This window comes from Microcaecilia unicolor, chromosome 12 (genome assembly GCF_901765095.1).
Source record: "Microcaecilia unicolor chromosome 12, aMicUni1.1, whole genome shotgun sequence".
NCBI classification, from domain to species: Eukaryota; Metazoa; Chordata; class Amphibia; order Gymnophiona; family Siphonopidae; genus Microcaecilia; species Microcaecilia unicolor.
In genome coordinates this window covers 23,573,938-23,592,178 of record NC_044042.1, presented here as the reverse complement: position 1 = coordinate 23,592,178, position 18,241 = coordinate 23,573,938, and the positions used below count along the sequence as shown (strand labels likewise).

The following is an 18,241-nucleotide window of genomic DNA, read 5'->3' as shown; positions in this document are numbered from 1 at the left end:
GAGAGACCGTCTGGAAGGATATTTAGAAGCAGTATCCCTTTGCTGCCTCAAAGGTTCCCAGTTCGCTGCACTTACATGGATTGCAGATGCTGTGATGTGGATAAGTGCCTTTGAATAATTGACTGAAAAAGTTTTCTTTCTGTCTGTTTTGGAACAGTCTAGCTGCCCATTTCACTCCTAGAGGCTGAGCTGTAAATCGTAAAAAGAAAGTCTGTGATGTCAGCCTTTTAAGTCACATCCAGTCATTCTGTCTTCATTTTGCTTGAGGATTCTTCTGATTGTAGCCTGTCGCTCTGTGCTGGATTCAGTGGAGCAATCTCATTGTTGAGGACCTGTCCCATTGGAGGATCCACCTTGTGTGGCATTCTGAGTCGTAAAACGTTAAGCCAGTCCTGCCTGTTACTGGCTGAGTAACAATCCATGATTTATGTCACAATGAGACCTTTTAGGTTGTAAGCCTTGCGCTTTTATATCCAGGCTTGTATCTGCTATACATTTCTATCCACTCACGTTGCTTCTGTAGGCAGTGTGTGTGTGTGGGGGGGGGGGGTTCTTACTAATGGTAACAGCAAGGATTCTTTTGATAAGGACAGTAAGACAACTTAACTATTTTGATACTGAAGAAATGGATTAGCGTCGCTTGTTTTTTAACCAGTGACCCAAGGATTTGTGATGTGGAAGTACCAATGCAGATGCAGGGCCAGAGATGGCTAAGAATTTTTATTTAATCAATTGACATCCATGATTGAATGCACTTGGGTTTTTCTCTCTTTTTTTATGCAATTATCATAATCTTAGTGGAGCAACAATATGAAAACAATAGCAGTAAAATATTTATGAAAGATTACAAAGATAGAAATTACTGATTTTTCCTGCATGCGGGATCCTATAAACGCCTACATTATATGTCACTTTAAAGTCAAATTAGACCTCAGCAAGGATAAGAACATCTGGGGCCTTTGTATTAGAAACTATGCAGGTAAATTCCATTACTTTTGCCCCTTACCCAAGTAAAGCTACACTCAGGGAATTTAGGTCTGGGCTTGGTTTTTCTTACTCTCTCCCAATACATGTTGGGTACTTGTTACCCAGAATGCAATAAACAGGAAGACAGTGTGCAGTGCCGTGTAAATGGGAAACCAGAACCATGTTGAGAGGAGAGTTCTAGTCTCCTGCAGACCTTGTATACTGATCCAGTACCTGTTCTACAGAATGCTCACCTTCTCCAACAACGTGGAGCCCGCCAATGGTTTCCTGGTCCGTTACTTGCGCCGGAAGCTACTTGAGTCCGACAGTGACATCAATGCCAACAAGGAAGAACTTCTCCGTGTCCTGGACTGGGTGCCCAAGCTCTGGTACCACCTGCACACCTTCCTGGAGAAGCACAGCACCTCCGACTTCCTCATTGGTATGTAATTTGACAAATTTACTTCTTCTTCCTACCTACAAGGACAGCATGAGCCACGTTTGCTCCATCCTAAACAACCAGTACCCTGGTTTCTCAATGTGCAGTGAAGGAATTCTGGCTTTATTTTTGTAAACTGGATGGATCCAGTCCTGGTTTCACCCCAGTGTGGGTCTGGACTTGCAGCTCCAAGAACTGCAAGTTCTAGCATACGCTAGGAGTAAAGCACCACTTAAGGTAGTATGTTCTGAAAACTAAAATGGAGCATGCTGGGTGAGGGAAACCAGAAGGGGTGGATCATATTTCAGTACCCAGTAAAGCACATGATTTCCTAAAGGAGAGTAAACACTGTTGACGGACTGTCTTGCTTTTTATCGTAAATGTATATTTTATTGAATTGAACCCATACAAAAGGCAAGGAAGAACAGAAACAATGCAGCTACAACTGAGCAAGGCATACATTTCAATAAATTGTCATCTAATAGACTCATACACAAAGACGTACAGTTTCCTTGACAATTAGCAAAGTCAAAGTTGTGTTTTTAATACAACAGCACCCTCCAGCACGAAGGCGGGAGGCTTGGACTCTTATAGCCTCCCCACCCCAAGGTCCTCACTGTTCCTAAAATGATCCCCTGACCCCCCCCCCCCCCCCCCCACCAATTCCCCCTCCTATCACCCAACCTCCCCAATTCCCCCTTCTTCCCCCCCCCCCCCAATTCACCCTCCTACCACCCAACCCAGCTCCTCTGTTTTGTCTTGCTTTTTAAAGAGTAAGAGGGGAGAGATGCCCCCCACCTAAAAGGAAAAGTTCTGTGATTCCACTGCAAAGGCCTTGTCTTTTCTCAGATCTACTTTAGCTTCCTTGCTGCCTAATGGTGGAGGTTTATGTCAGTTTTCCTTATGTGGCTACATAAGAGTTTAAGATGAAATTTATCTTATTAAAAATGTACATTGAAAAAACGCTTTGCATTTCAAAAACAAACTCCAATGAAAACTAAAATGTACAAACTTGTGTTTTATTTACTTCTAGCTAGAGGGCCTTATCTGCATGTTACCAGCTTGTTAGTTAACATAAATGGCAAAGGATCAATATGACACATTTACATAGAGGAAGAGGAAGTGTCTCTCACTGATAGTTTTTTTGCACAACTCTTCTCGGTAGCTGCCTTTTATTATGTTTAATCTGCTTCCCTTCCTAGGCCCTTGCTTTTTCCTGTCCTGTCCTGTTGGAATTGAGGATTTCCGAGTCTGGTTCATTGATCTGTGGAACAATTCAATCATCCCATACCTGCAGGAAGGGGCAAAAGATGGACTGAAGGTACCTACTGGTTCTCAGGGCTTTAGAAATACCACTGCCTCTAGCTGAACTCTGTCAATCTTATCTACTGTTACTTCTGTTTCTGTAGATCTTCTCTATCTGTATTTATGTTGATTTTTCTACCCAACTTACTTTTAGTATTTTTCCATCTTTGTTAATTATTAGATTGTACTTATTAACAAAGAAGTACCAACAACAGATTTATTTTACACTTTGCACACTGTGGCCTAGCAATTGAGTTTATTTAGCACAGCAAACCGAAAATCCATTACGTAGCTTCCAATTATTCCAGAACCTGTGAGACTGTGTCCATCAACCAGCAGGTGGAGATAGAGAACTGAAAACTGAGCTGAGACATACGTCTATTGGTATCCAGTCCAGCTTCTCAGTATTTTCTATTTCCAGCAGGTGGATGGACAGACTCTGGTTCTGAGCGATTTGCTCCTGGTCCAGTTGGTCAGCTGATGCCCAGTTGAGCTTTACAGGTGGCTTGAGTCTACAGAGTTATATCTGGAGGTCTTCAGATCCCTGTCTTTGATGCCCCTCAAATTTACTTCTTGATTTATCTTTGCCATTTTTAGAGCATAGACCATAGAAGTCTGCCCGGCATTGGCCTTGTTCTAAAATTTCTGAAGGTGTTTCAGAACCCCTGAAAAGCTGCACTCCAGCCCATCCAAATCTATTCAGCCTCGATCAGGGCACAGACCGTAGAAGTCTGCCCAGCACTGATTTTCCTACTTAGTCTCCACTAAGCTTCTCCGGATCTGATCCTTCTAAACAGGATTCCTTTGTGTTTGTTCCATGCATTTTTGAATTCCATTACTGTTTTTATCTCTACCACCTCCCATGGGTGGGCATTCCAGGTACTTACCACCCTCTCAGTGAAAAAATACTTCCTGACATTATTCCTGAGCCGGTCCCTTTTCATGCCATCTAGTTCTACCAACTGTTATAAAATCCTGAGCGTGCCTCGGAGCTGGTGTAAAACTCAACAGGAAAATGTTTTTCCGAGAACATGCATTCCCTTTGTAAAACAGGAAATATGTGTGTAGATTTTTGTCCGCCTAAGGCCCATCCAAACCAGCGTGGCGCGCCCCCTTTGAAATCTCTGCATGGTGAGCATCTCCACGGGTAAAGAGCGGCATTCCACCATCTCCATGTGCACATGTATGCAGTCTGTTTTTATAAATGCCACTTTTTACACGAGAATATCTCTCTAAATAAATCCTTCAGTAATACTCTGGAGAATGTTAATGTACTGACAGAAAAGAGTGGAAGAGAAGACCTCGTGGTTAGAGCAGAGGACTTAGTATCAGAGAAGCCAGAGTTCAAACCCACTGCCTCTCCTTGTGACCTTGGGCAAGTCACTTCATTTATTTATTTTTTTAAACTTCTAACCCGCTTACAACCGAAGTGACTATCATAATAACATACATAATTAAAAACCAATACAAAAAACCCTACACATAACGCACTGCCATATCAATACAGTTCATCATCAAAACTTAGGGGCCCTTTTACTAATCCACGTAAGCGTCCATGCGCACCCAACCCATGCTAAAATGGAGTTACCACCCGGTTACCACGTAATTTCATTTTTGGCGCGCAGCTGAAAAATCAATTTTTGGATGCATGTATCGGACGCGCGCCGAGTGGCATTTGATGCGCGTAGGTCATTACCACCTGGTTACTGTGTGAGACTTTACCGCTAGGTCAATGCCTGGCAGTAAGGTCGCAGACCTAAAATAGACATGTGGCAATTTTGATTTTGCCACACGTCCATTTTCGGCAAAAATTTTAAAAAGGCCTTTTTACACGCGAGCTGAAAAATGGATCGTCACGCGCCCAAAACCCGCGCCTACACTACCGCAAGCCATTTTTCTGACAGTTTATGGCGCACAAGTAAATTAAGGCAAAGAAAAAAAGAACGGCAACCCTTGCAGTCACGCAAACAAGTCAAACACAGCGATCCATGGTACAGGTTAATTTACATGTACAGCGAGGGTGACAAAAGAAAGAACAGTAGACGATGTCCAAAAAATTGGCTTTATTACAACATCTGAGACTTGACACGAGATGTCTGTTACCTTGCCGCTTGCTTCTAACAAAAAAAGTATGTGAACGCTATCGGGCAGCAACCGGCTCAGAATTTACCTGAAGTTGAGGGGTGACCTGTCACCCAAAAGGTGAGTACAGCCAGCAGAAGGACGCTATACTATATTTTTTTCTGAGCTTGTTCATGAGGTGGTAGATGCAATGGCCAGTAGCTAGATTTTGTTACCCTGCACATAGCTACAGACCCCCATTTTCAGCTGAAAGCATTGACAATCCAAGTTTTCAAAGGAACACGCAGTTTTTAAAATCTTAATTGGTAATATTCCCTTATGTGTCTGTCACACATGCACTTTATTATACCATAATATCACTCTGTATTTGTCATACCGGAAAGGCGATCGCCTCACGGTTCTATGTAAGCCACATTGAGCATGCAAATAGGTAGGAAAATGTGGGATACAAATGCACCAAATAAATAAATAAATAAAACTCTCCGGAGTACAAACATCACATGTATTTAATTAAGGCTAGCTAAGAATCCCCATACATCCAATTGAAGACTCCTGAGGAAGGCCTTTTTAGGCCAAAACACGACTCGTGTCGAGTCTCGGATGTTGTAATAAAGCCAATATTTTAGACATCGTCTGCTGTTCTTTCTTTTGTCACCCTCGCTGCGCATGTAAATTAACCTGTACCATGGATGAGCCACGAGTAGAAGCCAAAAGCATAATACAGGAATAATGTGAAGACCAAATGAACTGTTCAAATAATTCTGCTTGCCTTCAATAGAAGTGTCCTTTATTGTGTGAGTAGCTTTCACTGCTGTAGCTTGTGCTTGGTTTTTAGAGCTGTTATTTCTTGTAGCTCTAACCAACACAAAGGGGTCGATATTTAGCCCATGGCGGCAAGCAGCTTGCAAGCCACTTCAGCCACTGATTGAACTAACCCCGGATAGTCAATGCCAGAGCACGTTCAGCTCCCAGAATTGAATATCCAGGTATGACCGCCGACCCAGAAGCTAACCGGGCACCGGCCAATATTCAGACCACTGCCTGGTTAACTCGCCACAGAAAGTTAGGGCAGTGTTTTTCTGTCCTACCTGTAATCAGTTATTTAGCCAGTTAGTAGACTGGATATCGCCATTATTTTTAGATTTTTGCTCACACCTTTTTCAGTAGTAGTAGCTATGTAGGTGCTCCGTCCATTCTGTGCCCCTGGCCTGCCCCTAACCTAGCTGGTTAGGAGTTGGCTGATTAGCGGGATATTCAGCGGCACAAATTGGTTATGTACCTCTGAATATCCCCAGATAGCTCTGGGCGTGTGATTTAAATGGCCAGGAGCCTCTCCTGGCCATTGAAATCACTTTGAATAATTACCCCTTAATTTTCTACAGTTTTGAGTTTTGTTTAAGGCAGTCAATACTCAGCAGAATCTTTTCTGGTTTTCCCTGTAGGTTCATGGACAGAAAGCAGCATGGGAAGACCCAGTGGAATGGGTGAGGGACACCCTGCCTTGGCCCTCTGCTCAGCAGGACCAGTCAAAACTGTTCCACCTGCCGCCACCCAGCATGGGATCCCATAGCTCAGCTTCTCCCCCTGAAGAGAGGACGGCAAAGGACACCACCCCCAGCTCACTGGACGCAGACCCCCTGGTGTGTTAACGCAAGGCCCTGGTGGCATTCATCCGTAAACGTTACTGTAAAAGGCTACATTGTGAGGGCAAGGAATTGATGCAGTAGTATTTGTAAAAAGAGTGCTCTTCAATTGCTAGGTATATGTTTTGCCCCAGTATATAGTGCTCTGCTGAGCAATTCATAGTTTTATGATTTTATTTCTGCAAAGAAGTGTCAATGTAAAAGACCGCAGAGGGGGGAGGGGTTAAATGACTCACTGTACATCTCTTGGCCAGGACCGGTGCAAGGACAGTGGAGCTCCCTAGGTAAGTCTTCAGCCATCTTTTTCCCCTCTTCTCCTCTCAAAATTTAACTTTCAGCTCCTAGTTCCCATGTTGATCACCCCAACACCACCCCCTCCCACAACAATCCTGGAAAAACACATAGGGCCTGATATTCAGACCCGGGAGGTAGCTGTTCAATGCCGGGCCATTTCCGTTGACTGTCATTAAGTAACCGGGCATATTTTGGCCGATTTTATATTTAACCAGCCAAGTTGATATTCAGTGCTGGTTGGTTAAGCTTAAACCAGGCAAAGATATACTTACTATTTTGCAACCAAACAGCCGGCGATGCGCTGAATATTGGCGGATAGCCAGATAAGTACCATCTAACCGACCAGGAACTGTTCATGGCCGGTTAAACGGTTTTAAATATTGGGTAGATAATTTGTTATATAACTTAATAATACCGCTGTATTTGAAGAACAAGTTTAGCCAGTTTACAGGCATCCAAATAAATAATATAAAGCAAAAGGAACTCCAGTAAAGTATAGGAAAGACACAAGCATTCCAAGAATCATACAATCAATAAATAAAATATTACAATAACTGCAGAAATAAGATGTTAATTAAACCTCAAACCATGTTAATCAAGTCTTTCTCCTGCCCAGGACCCCAACGAGTCTCCAAAAGCACGCTGAAAATAGTGTGTTTTCAGAGCAGTCTTACAACGTGTCAGATTATGTTCTGAACGAAGGGTTAGAGGGAGATTATTCCAAAGAGAGGGGAGCTAAGAACCAAAAAAGCTGTACTTTTCCATTTCATCTTAGAGGGTCCAGGAAGGCCCATTCTGTAATTTTTATTTTTATTACATTTGTATCCCGTGCTTTCCCACTCATGGCAGGCTCAATGCAGCTTACATGGGGCAATGGAGGGTTAAGTGACTTGCCCAGAGTCACAAGGAGCTGCCTGTGCCGGGAATCGAACTCAGTTCCTCAGGACCAAAGTCTACCACCCTAACCACTAGGCCACTCCTCCACTATTGATGGATCATAGAAAATTCGTTGGGACATAACAGGCGTAGCCAGACCTCGGCGGGAGGGAGGTCCAGAGCCCAAGGCGGGGGGGGCACATTTTAGCACGCCTCCCCCCGCTGCGACCCTCCCCCTCCACTTTTGACCCCCCACCGCCACAAGGTATCTTTGCTGGCGGCTGCGGGGGGGGGGGGTCAAAAGCAATGGGGGCCATGGCTAAATCTGTGGGCCCCCATGGCCCCACCTAGCTACGCCCCTGGGACATAAGGTATAATATGCAAAGCTAAGGTACTGCATACCTTCATTTTTACACCAGGTGTGAATATGTGGATATTCAGAATTACTATCCAGATATTGGCCAGCGCTGAATATCTGGATAATATGGTCAGCTCTGGAACCTATCCAGATAAGTTAGCTAGAATATCCCTGCTGTGTGGATAAGTTCTGGAATTGCTCATACTCCAGCTTGACACTATCCGGATAGTGGATATTCAGAGACTGTGCCCAGATAGGACCAAATTCTATAAATAGCACAAAAAAAAAACCCTCGTGCTAAGCGCTATTCTATAAATGACATTGAAGTTAGGCACTGTTTATAGAATATGCATAGCGCCTAACTTTAGAAGCGAGGATGTACACCAAGTAAGCCCTAGTGTTAATCCTTGTTAAATTAGGTGCAGATCCCCCTTATCCTATAACAGCGCGCTTAAATTGTAGCAACACCCCTGATTTGCCCAGGACCCTCCCATGGCCACGCATAAAATTTAACACAAATAGAGAGGGTAATACAGCATACACAGAAAGTATACAGACAAAAAAGCAACACTGGGCCTTCAAGACTGGGACAAAAAAGTTCTTTATTGATGACCCGACACGGGCCGTGTTTCGGCGCTAAACAGTGCCTGCTTCAGGGGTCAGTCTGGATTTTGTTCTCATCACAGCGCTTCCAATGGAAAAAAGGCTGCATGCAAGGTGACAAGAGAGTTCTACCCTTCTGCAGCCTATTGGTGAAACATAACTCATGTTGGTTGTGGGTCTCCCTGTGCAAGCTAATTTGGTATGCAGTCCTGTATGATGCACTACTGCCTCAATAGGAAGGAATTCCATGCTGTGATGAGAACAAAATCCAGACTCACCCCTGAAGCAGGCACTGTTTAGCGCCGAAACACGGCCGGTGTTGGGTCATCAATAAAGAACTTTTTTGTCCCAGTCTTGAAGGCCCAGTGTTGCTTTTTTGTCTGCACGCATAAAATTTACATGCAGATCCCCACGACTAAAAATGCACGTGTAACTTTCAATTAATGCCAATTAGTGTAGGTAATTGATCTTTATCACCCAATTAGCCATGCTAATTGGCTCATTATTTGATTAAATTGCGCATGGAAATTGGGCAGATGCCCAAATTTGCGTGCACAATTTTAAGCGCCATTTAAAGAATTTCAGGGATAGTGTGTCTGGATGTCCTGGTGAGCAGTGCTATCCGGTAAGTGCTTCTGAATATTTATCCATTGATTTTTGGTTTTGCATTTTACAAAAATGCTGGATCAAAGCATGTTTTCACAAAGTTAGCAGCGTCCTCAGATTACTCAGAGTCATAATGCCAAAAACCTATGAAGTGCTTTGGTCAACACCTAACCATTTTGTTCAGATTAAATAATCAAGACGCCATGCCAGCTTCAGTCTCTAATGAAATAATGTTTTGCAAGAGGTTATGTCTAGCCAGGACTCTGCTCTACAACCCAGCTCAGTGAAGGCAGCCTGGCCTCAATTGAGCCAGCTGTCAGTTAGTAACAGTAATAAGAACATTAACCAAACCCAAGGTCTCGTTGGTCATGTCCGCCTCTCCAGATGCGCATCACCTCTCTGTGCTACTAATAATGCACCTTCAGGGTTGACTTTGAACAATCTCTGCAGTCTTTTAGTAGTACTATACAAAAGTTGGTACAAAAATTTGTAACCTGACAGTCCAGCCTTGGAGGTTGCTGCAAACCTTTTTCAGAACCCATGAAATTATGATTCTGTTTTACATGGTAATTGTTATGAATTTCCAGACTTTAGTGCAGTCCTGGTTTTGTTTGTAATATTTTGATTACTGTTATTTATGCAAACATTTATCACAAACTCTGATTGTGTGATGCCTATTCTAGTGCTGTCTGCTGAAGATCAGGACTGATCTGTAATCTGCTGATAGTATGGAACTAACATTGTGATCGCTTGTATGGATTGTATAGGGAAATCTCAGAGAAGCCATGTGTTCACCCCTTTCACACCCCTAGGCCCTTTAGCAGAACCCCTTATTCTGATAAGTTGTCTGTGTTTTGTATTCTTTCTTTCTTGACAGATGGCTATGCTCTTGAAACTCCAAGATGCTGCCAATTACATAGAGTCTCCTGACCAGGAAACCATTGTAGATCCAAACCTGCAAGCAACACTCTGAAAACAGCCCATGAGGATGGAGCGGTTGGTGGTGCGGTCAACTGGCCTTTGCTGTGCTATTTTACATCCCCTCTCAGTGGCTGTTGGACTGCAGCAGGGGGAGGTTTCTAGTGCCAGCCCCATATGAACTCCTTTGGGAAAAAAATGTGGGGAGAGCTGAGCCTCAGCCTACAACACTGACTTAGCTCTTCTGATCTGGGTAGGGGACTTGCACTCTCTCTCCGATTCTTTCTCTTTTGCCAATGCCTGGGTTTTGGGAGCCAATGTAAACCTTTGCACAGTCGTTCATGTGTGCCCTTGCACCCATAGTCTTCAGGAAGACAGGTGGGCTAGGCTGAAATCCTTCAGCAGGGGTTCATACACTCATTCTCAAACCACTGGGGCTTTTGCTGGCCCACGTGACTAAAAATACAAAATAAAAATTCATGGCAAATGTTAACCGTTTAACTTTTGAGTACAGGGAGTCCACCATTATAGTGAACAAAGAAGGTTAACAGCCATCTAACTCTTAAGGGTGAACACCTAACATGTCATCCTTCTGGGTCTGTCTGGAGTCAAACGACAAATAAACAGGCATGGGGGGGAAAAAAAAAAAAACCTAGAACCAAGGACTGTTCCTTCTGCTTTTGTACTTTATTTAACACGCATGACCATCGTTTAAAGAGAATAGCAAATAAATCTTGGGTTGGGTTTTTTTTTAATATATTTATTTTTTATTTCATTTTGTAGGGACGGGGGTGGAATCTGTCGGAAAAATTTCATTGTTTGTTTGTTTTAATGTACCTGGAAATGTCCCACTGACAGTTCTTCTCATTACAGTTCTGCCCACTGCTGCAGACTGTAGCAAAGCTGGTGCTACCAAGAGCCCCTTCAATACAAAAATATACATACACAAAGACGCCCACTGCTCATTGGTCATTGCAGGTCATGTGACATGCAAAACATGGCATGGGCACCATAGTATTTGATGCAAGCACAATTTCAGCTCATTTGTGTTTCTGATTTAAATTATGATGATGATTATTTTTGCAAATGCAACATCTTGGGTAATCAGCAGAGTTGCAGCAGCATTAAAGGAGGAAGATTAATATGGAAAATAAGCATTTCATGATGCCTTTGGGTTCCTTTGAGTGTGTAAACTCTTCATAGGTTCTGTTTCAAACAGTAGAACTCGTTTATGCCATACTTTGCTCTTCCACCAACTATATTCAGGACAAGATTCTTAGGCACAGCTATTTGTGTGTCTCTTTTTTTTCTAGCATGCTAGAAGCTTGTTTTACTAAAATATAATTTGCCGCATTCAAAATTAATTGGTGCCAAGTGAGCTTTACATTTGATGGGATCTTCTCGTTTTGTGGCAGTTACTGACAACTGTTGACAGTTTATCACCTTATGACTTGATTTCAGCTTCAGCTTCCTGAGCCTCTTTTCTTGGGCAGTAGACAGTAATGTGATTTCTGAGGTCGGCATGAGCAGTCCAGAAGCTATGGATGAGAACAGCATAAGGGCAACCCAAAGGTTTCAACTTCTTTTTGAAAATTCACTTTACAATGCAGTCTGCTCCAACATGCCTCTACAGTTATTGTGACCAATATAGTTTCATGAGCTGAGCAAGTTCTGGTTTTAGCCCATTGCATATTGGGAGTTGTGGTTTGAGTTTCCTATTGTCATTCCCTAGGAAAAGCAGGACTACATTTCCCTATATGCAGTGGGGTAAAACTAGGCATGGCTCAGCTTGTTACCCTGGCCATGGAGCAATACGCTGATTTTACCACAATGCCTGGTTCTTTCCGCTAGCCTAACCAACTGTTAATGCATTTCAAGTTTGGGGGCAGTGTATATGATCTGATACCTTGTGGGAAATCCTCGGTCACATTTATCATTAATTTCTACCTGACTGTACTGTAATTATCTTTATTCCATGCTGCAAACTGTGCCTGGTGGTTTGTATTGGCAAAGTACGTACATAGGACTGGTGTGTGCAGGTTCTGGAACTGTGAACCAAGATCAGTCTGCATCTTAAAATAGAATCCTTGCCCAATTTACCTGTTAAGTGGTGCTAAATGGTACTGCACAACCAAATACCTCTGTACAAAACTGGAACATAGGTACATTGGGCTGTCTGGAACGAATGCATTTGTGAATGCAAGATCACAGAGAGGGGGAGCAGACTGGAAGGCATATCCTGTAAACTGCACGCATAACCAGCTCCTATATGAGCCACATAACATGTGCAACTGAGGCTTAAAATCTGGACAGATATTCTTACTGGTACGTCAACCACTGTCATCTCCAGTGAGAGTCATGTGGGTTTTATAGCAGCAGAAGCAATAGCTCTGGTTTCTGGATCTTCTAAAAGTGAGGCACATACGTTTTGCAAAAAGATCTGGGTTGCAGTTTAATCTTGCAGCTACCATAAATGCACTAGTAATGGCAGGTACTAAGGCTTCCAGAGATCTACAGTTGACACTGGGAGTTCATTTTATGTTTTACAATACAGGGAGCTATGAACACCTGCCATAAGCATTATTACTAACAGGGACATTCATAGAGTCAGCCCTGTGTTTTAGAAGATTCAGAAACCCAAAATAAAACTCTTCACATGCTCTTGTTTAACTTACAGATTTACTTTCTTATTTGAAGAAGTAGAATCAGGTGCCATTAAAAAGAGGCCAGACCACTGGTTTTCAGTTAAAGCGTTTAGGGATAGCAGATTTTCCAAAACTTAAAAATGGCCCCCATTGGAAAGAAAAGCTACATCGTTCTAAACCCTGTATATTAACTTAAAAGTCAGATTTATGTTGTTTCAAAAAAAATACCTGAACTTATATATGTACAAAACAGAGAAATATGCAAGTTTTTATTTTTGTTTTTTGTGTTTAAAAGGCTAGAGCTGTCTATGGTGCTGAAACAACGCCTTAATCTTGTTAGTGTGGAAAGCAATGATTGTGGAAGCAAAATGAGATGTGAGCACCTCATGAAACTAGACTTATTGGAATTGGTTATTGGACTAGACAATGCTATTTCCTATGTTGAGGGGGGGGGGGGTGTTGGATTTAAGACCAGTGAAGTAGCATGCAGCAGTTTAACTGGTAAATTATGCCTGGGGGCAGATGGGGTGCGCCAATGAGTCAGGTGAATTTACCATGATTTAAATACTAACTTGGACCTGTACAGTGCGGGTTGTGTGTAAGAAATCCACCAAAAGGATGGCTTTAGAAGGAGGAAATGTTCAAATAGGTTGTTCTTTCCACATTCTGTTTATGACATCTATTGATTATAAGAATACTCCTTGTGGCTATTCAGTTAGTTGACTCAGTGGATTGTTTGCACATCCTGCCAACATCTTGTGATTTTATAAAACCTCACACTACTTTATTTCCAGCAATGAAACAAGTTTTCTGTAATAAGAGGCTATTCCGTTTCATGGGGAGGAAGTGGGTCTCATTTTGTTTTTCTTTTTTATTCTCTCCATTTCTTTGTCCCATTCTGCGGTTCAGCTCCTTATTTCATTTCCTAATCAAGACCTATCATATTTTAAAAAAAAAAGAAGACGAAGCAAAAGGTCCATATTTTCTCCCATATCTAAACTGTTTTGTTGGAACGTACTGCCAGGATACAACACCCCATGTCGCTGCTTTCAGTGTTTTTCATTCTATATTTTCTAATAGACCTTTTTTTTTTCTCCTCTGCTCATTTTTCTACTCCCACCCCCTAAACCTGACCCAAAGAACAGAAACCTTTAAATAGGTTTTGTTATTTGGCACAGCAGAACATTAGTACTCATGAATCTGGACTCTGGCCAATATTTTCATTAGCATCACCCTTCAAACAATTTGGGTGAAAATAAACAAAGCAGCCTAAAGTGCTTAATGGATAGAATTGCTTATTAGGCCCACCAGTACTTCCTCCCTTTGTCCCATCCCATCAGCTCATCAAAGATCAGGAAACAACGCCTCAGGCAAGTCTTGATCCATGATCCATCTGTGCCTACAATTCATATGTCACTCGTGAAATGAATTTCCCATTGTCCCTCAATCATAGGGCCCTAGTAATGCATTAGTGCCAACACTTTATATTCTATACAAATTTTGGGGAGGGTGGAGGGAACGATGTTTCTTCCTCAACATATCCATCATTAGCATTGGCCCATATTATGACACATCCTTTAATGTCTGGGGACTAAAATGTTAATATGCAGTCCTGCTTGACTATTGATTAGCTTACTTAGAGATGTGGGTTTTGAAAATGCAGATAAAAAGCTAAAATATTCTGCCACATGGTAAACAATTCGTGTTTTCAAGTGGTATGGATTAATCCAGTGAGCTGAAGCACACAAAGCCATAGAAATATTTTTTAATGCTTATTTTTGCATGATAGAAATGCAGCATCAAATCCCACTGCTAACTGATAGTAAATTAAGAATTTAAATTAACATGCTGCTGTGACCAGTCATTTTCCCCATCCCTCGTTTAGATGATTCCTTGAACTAGATTGGGGACTGGGCCACAAGTTAGGGGAAAAATTGACACAGTTCTGTCTTTTAGCTTCCCAATGTAGAGTATCTGATAGACAAGCTTGAAACCCAAATGAACCAGAGACCATTAGCAAGAAGATGCAATGGTTTGGACCCTTCCCACTGTTCTACTTCAGTCAAAAGACCCCAGCCTGTAAATGTTTCCATAAATGGAGACAGGATGCTTTCACTTTGGGCACTGGAAATTTGGGAAAGAAAACCAAAAATAGAATTATGATCATTCTCTGAAATTTTCCTCATACCCAAAAATCAGAGCCAAAGGTCAGTCAATAGAGTGCATGAAAGTCAAGGTACAAGCCATGTTTCTGGTTATCTAAATAAGTTAAAGAGCTATGCTAGCCAACAGTAAGAAGGAAAAGTGGATCCTCTTTTTAAATATGGTGCTATTTTAGCAATAAAAAAACTAATAGAATACCAGTCATTAATAAGAGAGAGTTGGTAAATGATTATGTTATGCTCATTTTCTGTACCAGGAGTTCACATTTCTGTTAAAGACTTCTAAATGCAGAGTTCTGAATATGGTGCCAGGCCCAGGTCCTCTCATATCACCAAGGGGAGAAGAGGCTGATCCAAATTAAAAGCTTTTATCTATGTTTATCAGTTGTTTAGCCAGTCAGTGAAAGCCCTGTCACCTGAGACGCCTTGTAGACAAGAGTTAGAGAAGGGGTCTAAACTTGAAGGAACAGTCAAGGATGTGTCTGAATCCTTCTTAATCCCACCAGTGCAACAGGACAGTTAAATTGCCTTGATATTCACGGATTTTATTTCTACTTGCAGAAGCATAGTACTGACTGGCGCCATTCGATATCGAGGTACATCCAGGTGATGAGCTATTGGTCTTCAAGACCAAAACGTTGTTGCTGGTTTTCTAACCAGCAGTGCACCTTGAAATGAAGTAGTGGGGCGGTGTAAATAAATGAAATGTAGTTGTATGTATATAGGGTGACTTGTCAAATCGTGTATTATGGTTATGGCTTTGTAGAAATGTGATTTCTGGTTCCGGTAATACCTTTTGTGGAAAGGTCGTCATTTTCCCTACTAAAGACAGTTATAATTAGAAAGATCTATCTGTTCCCTTTCTTGTCCTGTGTGTGTAACTTGTACACACAAATTACATAAAATTTGTCTCATCTATGAAACAGTTTGATGAGGATAGTGGAATATGATCATTTTTTTGAAGGCATTAAGGAAGGGCCAGTGCCTCAGCAGTTAATGTACTGTCTCAGGTGTGTTACTCTAGGAGAGTGTTTCATGTGTAACACTGCAGCGTACTGCTGTTTAGCAACTTTGCCCAACTCTCAGGAGTCAAGACGGTAGAAACTTGGGATTTAGTAGCTATTTTTTAGCATCAAGCTAAAGAGGCAAAAGGAAACAACTAAAATTTCTTATATCATCTGCGTGTGCTTTTCTTCTACTATTCATATATAGAATGGCGCAGAAGCGCATCCCATCTTGACTTTGATCAGGAGACTGAAGTGCTCGCTCTAACATTGAGAACATTATCAAATATGACTCGGGACTAGGCAACTTTCTGGCCCTCAGATAACCAAGGTCCAGTAATCACATTTTTTCTAGTATCCCAAGGGACAGGTAGAGCCTCTGCTGATGAAGTTATTTAAGAACATTTTCATTTTGTTGGATTCTTCGTGAGCCCACTGACCCCTGAAAAGGAGGCCAACAGGCTTTATATCCAACGGCACAGAAGTTAAAAGCCAACCTTAACCTGCCTGTTTAATAAAAACGTCAGTAAATCTCACCTCTCTGCACTAAAGATTGCCTTTCTCCCCATCATGTTCAGTATAGTGCAATGCAGATCTGTGCTAGTGTGTTGCAGGGGAAATTTTTTCCATTTTGTTTAGTTTCCCATGACATAATCTGTGCAAATCCATTCAAATCTGCTCAGCAATCATGAGAGGAAATTCTTTTCAGAAAAAGTGAATGTCATAGTTACATGGTACCAGCTGTAATGCTATGGGAGAATAGCAAGACTGAAGTCTGTGGAAGCCATTGACTTTTGAGGTGGAAGGGGAATGGGATACCGTTGCAGTACAAGAGCAGCTATTGGTTCAACCATTGTTGCAGAAACTTCTGTGCTTTAGCAGTTTCGGCTGGCCAGTGAGCAAGGCGTGCAAACTGATATTAAAATCACAGCTGCAGTGAGTCTTGCTGTAGTAGTTAACTTACAACTCTAAGAGCATTCAGCTCTGTTGTGTCCCATTTTCTCAGATACCAGAATTGAATGGGAGGAGCAACAAACGAGTTGGGTGGGCAGGTGTTAACCCAACTCACTTCCTGGAAATAAAGCAGCCTGGACTTCCTTAAGCTTTTAATCTGCTTTAGGAAGACATATTATATAGGGGCAAATCTCATTTTCAACTTTATGTCATTCAGTTTAGGCACTGACAAGATAGATCCAAGTTTCTTAGAGTCTTTTTTTAATACACAAGTAGTTCATTGCCTTTAATCCCTTATTCACCATCTCTAAGGACTGTAATGGCAAAAATATATTTCTTGTGCATTTCTACAAAAGGTGCTTATTTTTCTTTATCTGTATATAAACTTGTATTTTTTTCTGTATTTGTATTTTTAACTTAACCAAAATACTTGGGGAGCAGTGTCTACAACCCAAAGTGTAAATATGTTGGTGGTAGAGGCAGCTGTAATTTTATTTTCTGCTTATTTCAAGACTTCTGATGAGAAACCTTATATTGTATCGCTGGGTCAATAGAGGGGATTGAGCTTTGAGACATGCCTTGCAGCCCCTGGTTATCACAGGATGGACTGTTGTCGCAGCATTTCCCCATTGGCTACAAGGGACCTTGCCTTAGGATAATTTATCTCCCTACAGGTTTAATAATAATTAAGACAGAAAACCTTAGGATTTCCACTTACAGGTTTAATGCAGATCTATCAGTTCTTCAAGATTTTTTCATTCCCGTGCAGTTCTAGGACTCTGTTACAATCAGCTTGATGAAGTGTTTTGAGATTCGTATTAGCTGTTTTAGTCATTCCACTGGTTACCAATGTGCATATATTAACTATACCTGTACAGGTAAGATGCCCTTAGTTTTTGCTGCTTGTAAAAAAATCAGCCAACTCAGAGCAAAAAATCCTTATAAGGAGTCCATATAACAAAAATAAGGGCTGTAGTATAGAGTCTGTATGGCATAGGGATCAGGCAAGGCTGTCCACCATCGTCTAAGCAAAGAGCGGTTCGCTTATATCTATGTCCTTCGCATTGTTTGATATCTGCTCCGTGCTCAGAGTTTAAATATATAGAAGTGGAACATGTCAGGAATGGTCTAAAGGGGGGGGGGGGTCATCAGTGTGGGCAACTGTAAAGATGGGTTATTTTACCATTAACTCATGCTATTTTAGCCAGGTCCCATTTTATGCAACGCGACCTAGTTACTAATAACCCAATTTAATAGTAAAATAATCCAGCCTAACCGTGGCCCTACTTGATAACTTCCTCCCTATGTCTCCCTACAGGGTCAGACTAGCTCACACTGCTAAGCTATCTGCTCAGTTGGGGGAAGGAGTGACTTGGCAGTTTTCCT

At 41.9% G+C, this 18,241-nt stretch overlaps 1 protein-coding gene across 1 annotated transcript in view; it reads left to right on the top strand.

Annotated features, from left to right (window-relative positions):
* LOC115481467 (neuron navigator 1-like) overlaps positions 1-18,033 on the top strand; it is a 161,035-nt gene extending 143,002 nt beyond the window's left edge. Inside the window, exons 23-26 of the mRNA XM_030220610.1 lie at positions 1,212-1,408; positions 2,608-2,726; positions 6,235-6,432; positions 10,050-18,033. Coding sequence (XP_030076470.1) covers positions 1,212-1,408; positions 2,608-2,726; positions 6,235-6,432; positions 10,050-10,145 — 610 coding nt within the window. The 3' untranslated portion in view covers positions 10,146-18,033. The remainder of the gene's footprint in view (positions 1-1,211; positions 1,409-2,607; positions 2,727-6,234; positions 6,433-10,049) is intronic.
* Positions 18,034-18,241: the final 208 nt, after the last annotated feature.